This window comes from Panulirus ornatus, chromosome 5 (assembly GCF_036320965.1).
Source record: "Panulirus ornatus isolate Po-2019 chromosome 5, ASM3632096v1, whole genome shotgun sequence".
NCBI classification, from domain to species: domain Eukaryota; kingdom Metazoa; phylum Arthropoda; class Malacostraca; order Decapoda; family Palinuridae; genus Panulirus; species Panulirus ornatus.
The window spans coordinates 8,093,262-8,103,003 of record NC_092228.1 but is presented as its reverse complement, the minus strand read 5'-3'; the positions used below and the strand labels follow the sequence as shown (position 1 = coordinate 8,103,003).

Here is a 9,742-nt window from a genome sequence, read left to right as displayed (position 1 = left end):
AGTTGATTTCATAACATCAGCCGACTGGCTCCCCTCCCTCAGCCACTCGATCTAGACGAGATGTCTCTTCTATTGGGTAGAGAAAACGGTGCATCATCACACTACTTGACGTTGCTGGTAAGGGTGCGTTTGGCATATCGGCTTCGTGCGTTTTATACGACGACCACCTGAGATATCTTGACCCCCCTGAGATATCTTGACCCCCCTGAGATATCTTGACCCCCCTGAGATATCATGACCCCCTGAGGCATCATGACCCCTGGGGCATCACCACGGGTACCGTCCGTGACCCCACGAAAAGTTACGGACATCCTACCCGACTGAAAGAAGGGCCGCCCAGGGTCGAGCGCATAGGTTCGAATCCTGCAATGCGGCAGTCGGTCCACAGTCAACCCAGCTGTTCATCCACCCTTCGGGGTTGGTCGATAAAATGGTTACCTGGCTCAGGCTTGGATATATATATATATATATATATATATATATATATATATATATATATATATATATATATATATATATATATATATATAACTTTAATGGGATGGCCTTGATCAGGGCCTCGGCTGCCGTGCCGTCTTAGCTAACATAAAAAGAAACATAATGTTTTATCTCCATCAGGCGACATTTTTCTCTCCCAAACACAGGAGACAGGTCGACCAGGGGCACCGCCACACACTCCCTCCGGCCTCACTCACTATCATCACACGGATCCAGAACGTAAAGTCGGTCTCGTACAGATAACACACCAGCACACACGGTGGGGGAGAATGACACCAGCGTTCGTGAAGAACGAAAAAAAAAAAAAAATAATGAACGAAAAAAACTAATAGGTGATTTATTAATGTTTATTATAGTGTGTATAAGTCTACATACGTGGCTTAGGTATAGGTGTCTACCAAGGGCTACATACTGATGAAGTATACTACAGGATCCTACCTAGGGCTACATACTGATGAAGTATACGACAGGATCCTACCTAGGGCTACATACTGATGAAGTATACGACAGGATCCTACCTAGGGCTACTTACTGATGAAGTATACGACAGGATCCTACCTAGGACTACATACTGATGAAGTATACTACAGGATCCTACCTAGGGCTACACTGTTGCTGGAGTAGACCAGACTACAGGATCCTACCTACGGCTACACTGCTAGGGTATACTGGACTACAGGATCTTACTTAGGGCTACACTGAAGGAGCAGACTACACTACAGGATTCTACCTATGGCTACACTGCCGGAGCATACCAGGCTACAGATGTTGTAACAACAACATGTAAACATCTATGGCCAGGTTGACAGTAAACAAGCAGCAGTGCAGGTCCGGAGCTGCTCCGAACAGTACTGATCAAATCATAAACTTTCACATGAACGAAGTTCCTCCAGATATTCCATTAACTTTCACAGCCAATATGGACCCACTCTCACACAGCTCTGAGTTACGTATCCACCTGTGTGTTTTACAGTACCAGCAGTCACCCACGCGAGGGCTCTGAACTGATAACGAACAAATAATCACTGGACGTAAATTATTCTGAAAGCCCAATCTCTTTTCCAGGTAAGTGGATATGACTGCTTGCTTGAGGCAAGATGTGTATCCCATTGGACACAACATCTCAGCGTTGTGTACAATGCAGGAACCAAATCATCTTGAATATGATCTCACAGAATAGTTAACCATATCACCCATAATCATTATAGTTTATATATATAATTCTCACAAAAAACTAATCGCATGAAGAAACAAAACAAAAAAATATCCCCTTTGGAGAGGCGATGACCTGACGTGACCTGACTTGACCTCACCTGACATGACCCACCCTGGTAGCCTTCACTGCCCCCCCCCCCCACCACCCAAAACAGTCTATGAGATTCTGACCCCCCCAAAACAACACCTGTCCCACATACGATGCAACATCTTATAAACGCCCAAGACATCGAGATGTAGGAAGACCCAAATGACTACATGACCCGACAACATCTGGGAAAGAACACCTTCCTATGAAACGCTTCGAGTCTCAGACTTTTCGAAGTAGGAGAGACACACACACACACAGAACCTTCTACAATCTGTATCAACGTGACCCTCCTCAGCACAAAGGAGTTCCCAGGAGCCTAACACGGGACGTGATCCTTCCCTGCAACGCCTTGCACCCGAGTCTTCTCCTCCTGGTGGTGTTGTCCTCGCTGGGTCGACGTCGCCGGCAGGGGAGGATCGGCGAAAGGCGCTGTCGGCTACAAGATGATGTCCGCCCCTCCGTACACCAGGGCCCCGACCTCCTCCATGAGCGTCTCTTGGCTGTCGTAGCTCGTCAGGAAGCCCGAGGCTGCCAGGAGGGAGTCCTCCAGCTCCACGACCCAGCCCATCTGCGAGGAGAACTTCCTCAAGTCTGCCTTCATGCACGCCGCCACCTGCAGGGCCATTGGCACGTGAGACAAGGAGGGCGGGGGTCGAGGTCACAGGCCCTTGGGTATACGTGTGTGTGTGTGTGTGTGTGTGTGTGTGATAAGTACTGTGGCCAGTGGGTAAGTGACCACGACAGGGGAGGTCATCATATGACCTGATGACCAGCGTGACTTCGGGGGGTCACTTCTGACCATGGCACGACCCACAGAGTTACGGGATCATATACCATGCAGTATATCTACTCTATAAAGTTAATTCTAGTCATCAATAGGCAAGTCAAAGATACGAACCATCAGGGAGAACTTATAATCTAATTCCGCCCAGTCTATGAAGCTACCAAGTAAAAAACTAACTTTCATCTAATGAGATTTAGTAAAAGTTATAGTAAATATTAGCAACTGTAATGAGCAGGATTGTACTTATGCTATAGAAAGACTAGGAAACATCTAACTCCCTTTACAGTTTACTGAACTAATATATATATATATAATATATATATATATATATATATATATATATATATATATATATATATATATATATATATATATATATATATATACCCTCTAAATCATACAGACTGACGTCTTCGAGCAAGAAGACACAGCTCGAACCGAACTGACCTTCTTCATGGCCATGCACCGCAGGAAGGCCATGGAGGTGCCCAGCTCCTTCTCCAGCGGGTGCTTGGCCTTGGTCACCGGCAGGCACAGCGAGAAGTCCCGGCACATCTCGATGGCCTCGGCCATGTCGGCCTTGAGGGCGTCGCCCACAGGCAGACTGAAGATGTCCTTGGCGATGTGCTCGAAGTTGGGCAGGTTGTTTGTGTCCAGCTGTGGCAGCGGGGAGGCGAGGCGTTAGGTCAACAATCTCGAGGAATGTATCAATAAATTATCCTTCAGTCTTTGAGCAGACCTTCGACTATGGTGATGCGTTCTATCACATGACTCCCTAAATGTCGTCTATCTATTCTATATTCTAAATGTCGTCTATCTATTCTATATTCTAAATGTCGTCTATCTATTCCATATTGTAAATGTCGTCTATCTATTCCATATTGTGAATGTCGTCTATCTATTCCATATAGTAAATGTCCATCTATTCCATATTGCAAATGCCGTCTATCTATTCTATATTCTATCGTCTATCTATTATATATTCTAAATATCGTCTATCTACTCCATATTGTAAAGGTCGTCTATCTATCTATATTCTATTTCAAGAAATTTTTGACTTTGTTGGAAGCTAGAAATATTCTGACATTTTTTTTTCAGTCTTTGGATGATACTTTAGGGACCCTGAGCTATGCTCGGGGCATCAGCTTAAGCTGTCACAGTGCAAGCTGGTCGCAGCTTAAACTACCCCAAAATGAACAGCTGCAGTTTATAGCCCGTAATTCCCCGGCAGTTCATGAGGTTTGCTGGGGGGGCAGGAACCTCCCCTTTCAAGACCCGCCAGGTCTGCTGTAGGACTCACCATCTTGAGCTCCCGCAGGACGCACGTCACGTTGCTGATTTTGACCGTGATCCTGTCCTTCAGGTCCTCGATCCTCTCAGGGCTCAGGTCAGCGAACCGCTTCTGTGGCACCGGGATAGAAAACGTGAGCCGTATGGTAACACAGACAATAAATTCTGGCACAGTATCTAGGGGTCACTATGGCATTTATACCTGTCTTTTACTTTCACGTGATGCTGTGCAAGATGTGGGTGTGGAAAGCGTCGTTACTCACGGATCTCAAGCCTCCGGAGCCTTGGAGCGAGCCATACTGGGGCAGCTGAGGTTGCTGGTTGAACTGGGAAAGCTGAGGCAACTGGGTGAACGGGGAGAGCTTCTGAGACAGCTGGTTGTACTGGGAGAGCTGGCTCTGCTGGGTGACTGGCTGGGGCTGATACACTGGGACGGGGATGTAGATGGGGCTGCGGTCGGCGGTCCTACGCAGCTCATCCTGTAAGGAGGCGGGACTCGGGGTCAGCCACGGCGCAGGTAAGTGGCGTAAAGGTCATCTGACACACAGATGGCATTGTGTACAGGTTGCCCAATCAGGCGAGCTGGAGGATGGGTATAGAAGAGTACAGGTGCACTATAAATTTACGTATATCCATCCCAGACAAAACCAGCCAGGGTGTTTAACCACCTCTGTCATGAGGGGTTACTGAGGTCAGGTCAGGTGTTTGAGGCCACCTGGGATTCCTCCATTGGAAAAGAGTGCTCAGAGAAGAGTGAGGCTATTGACAGTATCATCCTAGGGAGACGAGAGGAGAGGAGAGGAGACGAGAGGAGAGAGAAAGAGAGGAGAGTGTGCCATGAGTCTTACTCTCCCTGAAGAAGACACCTGCACCTGGCCAGGGCCGCCACAGGAGGGCCGGGGTGAGTGATGGACGTACCAACATGTCGTGGAAGTCGTGCGAGAGGTCCAGGGCGACGGCCCCCTGGCACTTGTCGCACGCCGCCCGCATCTGCTGCTGCCACCCCAGCACCGACTCCTCCCCCAGGCACCCAGACATGATCTGCGGCGACGCACATTTGAAATCAACACATGAATAATGTAACAGGTAAGTGTATAGTGAGAGAGAGCACTATAATTCCTCCCCTACACACCTCACCAGGTATTTCCCTATAGATCAAGTTACCCCCCCACACCATATTTTACACACACACACACACACACACACACACACACACACAAACACACCAGAAATACCGCAAACGCGTCCGCTGGGTCCTCTGCCTATGAGGGACACCTTTATAGTCATCCCATCTTAGGATCCCACGTCCTGGCACCATAGGAGGAGCCAACCGCTCCCTCTCGGGGACGGTAGAAGTCATCCACGCCCGACACCCCTCAGGCGCCACGACCAGCTCTCCACCAGGTTGTGTGATCCCACCCTAGCCAGCCCCTGGGAGCACATGAGGACACCTCACAACACACAGACACACCAGCCGTCTGAGGCGAGCTTCAGTCTCCCGCTTGGCACTGTCCAGCGAGGCGGCTCATCATCGTCTCATCCACACAGCAAAATCAAACTCACACTGCAAGGTTCCTGTCTTGGATGGGTCCCTTACAGCACTGGGGGACATAACAACCCTTCACCACATCCACTTCCTCACGTCTCCTTCCTCAAACACCTCAGCTTCCATCTACTCCTCTTCACGTCACATCATCACATCCCACTTCCCTTCATCGTCATCTGCAAATCCTCACTGTGCCTACTCTCCTTACGCCACAGTCAACTAGCACCCTTACCACTAGTTCCCTTCCACTCAGTATTGTCCCTGTTTAGCTCCCGTACGGAGACCGGGTCTTGAGGACGCTCATACTGTGAGTCGGGGGAGAGAGAGAGAGAGAGTGTGTGACTCACCCTCATTGCAGAAGTACAACCCCATCACAGGAGGGGAGAGTGTGAGGGGAAGAGACACAGAAGTACAACCCCATCACATGAGGAGAGTGTGAGGGGAAGAGACACTGACCTTCATGTAGGCGTACTTCTTCACCATATCCGGAGGGCCGGGGAGGAGGGATAGGCACGTCCCAACCACACACACCAGCACCGTGACTCGTAGCATCTTGTCGAGTGGGGCAGGAACAGGGTCAGGCTGGCGACCAGGATTGAGTCAAGCTGGTGACTTGGGTTGGGGGGAGCAGACTGGTGGCTGATCTGAGGGGAGGATAACTCTGTGTTATGGTTAAGTGTACGTGTTGGAGGAGGGTGAGGGAGGACCAGGAAACTCCAGGGGATCACCACCTGCTTCAACAATGCTGGCAGGAAAATTAATTATAATATACATTTCCTAACTATCATTAATACCATGATAATCATCATAACTAGGACTACTACATCTACTACCATTATCATCATCATCATCATCACCAGTATCATCATTACTGTTAATAACCATCATTATCACATTCATCATTTCCGTCACCATCATTACTATCACTTCCTTCACTACTTCCTTCACCACAGCAGCACACACCACTGCGTGATTCGCGCTTCCGCTCACACCTTGATGGGTCACGTCCACAGATACCTGAGTGGACTTAATGACTCCGCCAGTGAATCCTTGGGACGATTAAAAGGATAAATGTGTCGGGATGTGCGTGTGTGTGTGTGTGTGTGTGTGTGTGGTGCTCCATGAGCACACGCGAGAGCTGTGTACACACTGCGTCCCCACATGCACGTGCAAGGGGTATGTGACCCGGGAGCGTCGACGTAACATACCCCGTCTGGTGTTGCATGACGTGTCCAGCAGACGACTGTGGCAGGACCCGTTCCCTCCCTCCCTCCGGCGGATCCTCCACTTCCCCCTAGGGTGGAGATGCCACCGGCAGGGTTTACGGGACAACCATCAGCGAGGGGCGGGGGAAGAAGGGTGTCGATCCTCGTCTTTAACCCAGCGATGATGGCGCTCTGTACTACCAAGACGCGCGAGTTCGATCTCCAGGAACCGGGCGGAGCTGACGAGATGTTTAGCTGCCTCGCGTTACTCAAGAGCCGGGCGACTGTCGCCCCGAGATATGCCTGCCAGTCCCACCTGCCAAGTGCCCTTCAGCCAGGAATATATATACTGCCTATTCTCTCTCTCTCTCTCTCTCTCTCTCTCTCTCTCTCTCTCTCTCTCTCTCTCTCTCTGAGTCAACTTGACCTGTGGTAGGTTAAGTAGGACGATGCCAGGAGCCCCCCACCCCAACCCCCACTCCCCAGTGACCCAGTAACTTAAGTTACTTTACACATAAGTATTAACTAATCACTTACATCGAAGCTATAAGGACTTAAGACACTCTTCACCTGGAGACTGATTAATTAATAGTGCCACACCTTCCCCCTGTAGTTACGGATCCTCAACACTACATCCTACAATCCTACAATCCTCAACACCTGTCCAAAAAAAAGATCTTGAAGTGTGTCGTAAGAATATCCTCGCACGTCCGCCGGCCACGTCTTCCACAAACATAAAAACGTATTTTCAAAAAAAATCTCCAAACACTGGAGGACCCGAGTCCCAGCAGGGGCCGGACACTTGGGGGTCTGTGCAACAAAAGTCTATGATATGGTCTGTGTTGAGGGCCGAGGCGGGACACTGGCCGCAGACACAGGTCGAGCCGACGAGGGTGGGGTAACGTCTGCACCCCGCGGGGAGGCGGTGTGGACAGGAGCCTTCCTTAGGACCACAAGCGCCAGAGGGACGGAGATGTGGAGAGAGACCTGCCCGGCGGTGGAGCGTCCTAGGACCTACCTGCAGCAGTCGACGGTGTCTTCTGCCGTCGCCTCGCCCTTTATATACTGCAGCCGCTTCTTCTCTGCCCCTCCCCCCCACTACATCCCTCCATCTCATCCCTCCTCCAATCTCCCCCTCCTTCCCTTCCGGAGACCACCCCCCCTCCCCTTTACCCCAATTCTTCACCTGAACCATACGCCTCACGCGGTAATTTCTCATGATCCCCCCGGGTTTTCCGTCCCCCAGGACATCCCCCTCCCGTCCGTCCCCCCAGGATGCACCACCACCACCCTGCATGCATAACAGTCTACCCCCACCCCCCTGCCCTCCCCCCATGCTAATTCCCCAGACTCTACTAACCCCCTTCACGCCCCTTAAGTCCGTAACCCCAGCATTCGCCGAACCAGACAGCATCGACCATGCCCCCTTACCCAGGTACAACATGCAAAGTCCTGTACACTTCAGCGCCCGACAACACACACACACATACACACACACTCCATCATCTTGCATGACTTTATCATCAATTCTGAAGTTTCCTGCGGTGAGCGGTACGCGTTTGCCCTGTCCTACGGCAAAACCTTGGCAAAGGTAACGAAAGGTCAAGTGATGTGGCGCCACAAGCGTAGAACTGTCCCCCAATACTGTATAAATAGGTAATCGATGAGGTGCTACCGGACTCCCCCTGCTCGAGGGTAAAAAGTCACCTCTGGAGCAACAGTCTCGTCAAAGAACTTCTCACTCCAAAGGAGTCTACAATTCCCCTGCTGCTGCATGTAGCGCAACCTTAGACCTGCGAGAGCTCCTGAAGAAGGGGTCCTGGATCAATACCAGGACTCTTTGAGGACTGACCAGCTGGGGACCTTGACCAGAGGCCAGCTGGGGACGTGGACCAGAGGCCAGCTGGGGACGTGGACCAGAGGCCATCTGGGGACGTGGACCAGAGGCCAGCTGGGGACGTGGACCAGAGGCCATCTGGGGACGTGGACCAGAGGCCAGCTGGGGACGTGGACCAGAGGCCATCTGGGGACGTGGACCAGAGGCCAGCTGGGGACGTGGACCAGAAGCAAGCTGGGGACCTGGACCAGAAGCAAGCTGGGGACCTGACCAGAAGCAAGCTGGGGACGTGGACCAGAAGCCAGCTGGGGGACGTGGACCAGAGGCCAGCTGGGGACGTGGACCGCTCAGCCACACATAACCATCCACTGGGCAGTGGCACCCGTGCCTTACCCCATCCCAAGCTGGGCACGACACAGAGCCACGTACCGCGTGGCCATATCCCCGACACCCAGCCGCCCTCCGGCTCTGCCGTACTAGAACATAACCTTATCCACGCTGACAGTGTGACGTGTATCCATCAACACAGTGCGTGTGGCTGATCACCAACCGAGTCTTCAGTTCCTGGTAGGTGGTAGAGAAAGTCCGGCTAGCGACTGATAGCGTGTAATGGACTTTTAGAATCATCCTGATTTCCCACTCCTTCAAGTTAAGAGACCTGAGGAAGACGGCTCGAGACCATTATCATCATCACCTCAAGTGCACAGTGTTGTACGTCTCCGGGCGAAGGCGTCGCCATGGAGGAGGACCCAACGCTGACCCACATGACAGCCACGAACACCATCGCCTCAACACCTCCAGCACCATAGCCCATCACCCTCGCCAGGTGACGAGCCATGGGAGTAGAACCTGGGCCATGTGTTCTTCTGCTGGTCACCTGGACTTTGACCCGGGACAGGCCTTGGGCAAGATGGCCACCTTGGGCTGCCGGAACTCGCCTGGTCCGCAATTAGAGAGAGAGAGAGAGAAAAAAAAGAAGAATCTCATATTATTTTTACTGTAATGGTCAGGGCGACCTTGCTGCGGTACATCACACTACGCTCGTAAAGAATGCAACCCAATTTCCTTCTCTTTGGGCCAGTTGGGGCGCTTCGAGCCTTCAGAAGAGCGCCCCACACCGACCGCGTCGCACCTCGCCTTCCGCGAGAGTAGATCACAACCGGTGTTTGGTATCGGTAGAAAACGTACCTCTTCTCCCCCCTTACGTAAGGTGTCGCACCCTCCTGCCTTGATGGCAACCCCACCCGAAGGCAACACCTGGAGTTCCTCAACCTAT

General features: G+C 51.4%; 1 protein-coding gene across 2 annotated transcripts in view; it reads right to left on the bottom strand.

The window, feature by feature from the left end:
* Positions 1 to 831: 831 nt before the first annotated feature.
* The window catches only part of LOC139747990 (uncharacterized), a 35,982-nt gene continuing 27,071 nt past the window's right edge, over positions 832 to 9,742 (bottom strand). For both annotated transcript variants that reach the window (XM_071660524.1, XM_071660533.1), the window contains exons 2-7: positions 5,881 to 6,068; positions 4,797 to 4,919; positions 4,142 to 4,357; positions 3,889 to 3,990; positions 3,036 to 3,245; positions 832 to 2,417 (exon numbers count right to left, since the gene is read on the bottom strand). In XM_071660524.1, coding sequence (XP_071516625.1) covers positions 2,241 to 2,417; positions 3,036 to 3,245; positions 3,889 to 3,990; positions 4,142 to 4,357; positions 4,797 to 4,919; positions 5,881 to 5,976 — 924 coding nt within the window. In that variant the 5' untranslated portion in view covers positions 5,977 to 6,068 and the 3' untranslated portion in view covers positions 832 to 2,240. The remainder of the gene's footprint in view (positions 2,418 to 3,035; positions 3,246 to 3,888; positions 3,991 to 4,141; positions 4,358 to 4,796; positions 4,920 to 5,880; positions 6,069 to 9,742) is intronic.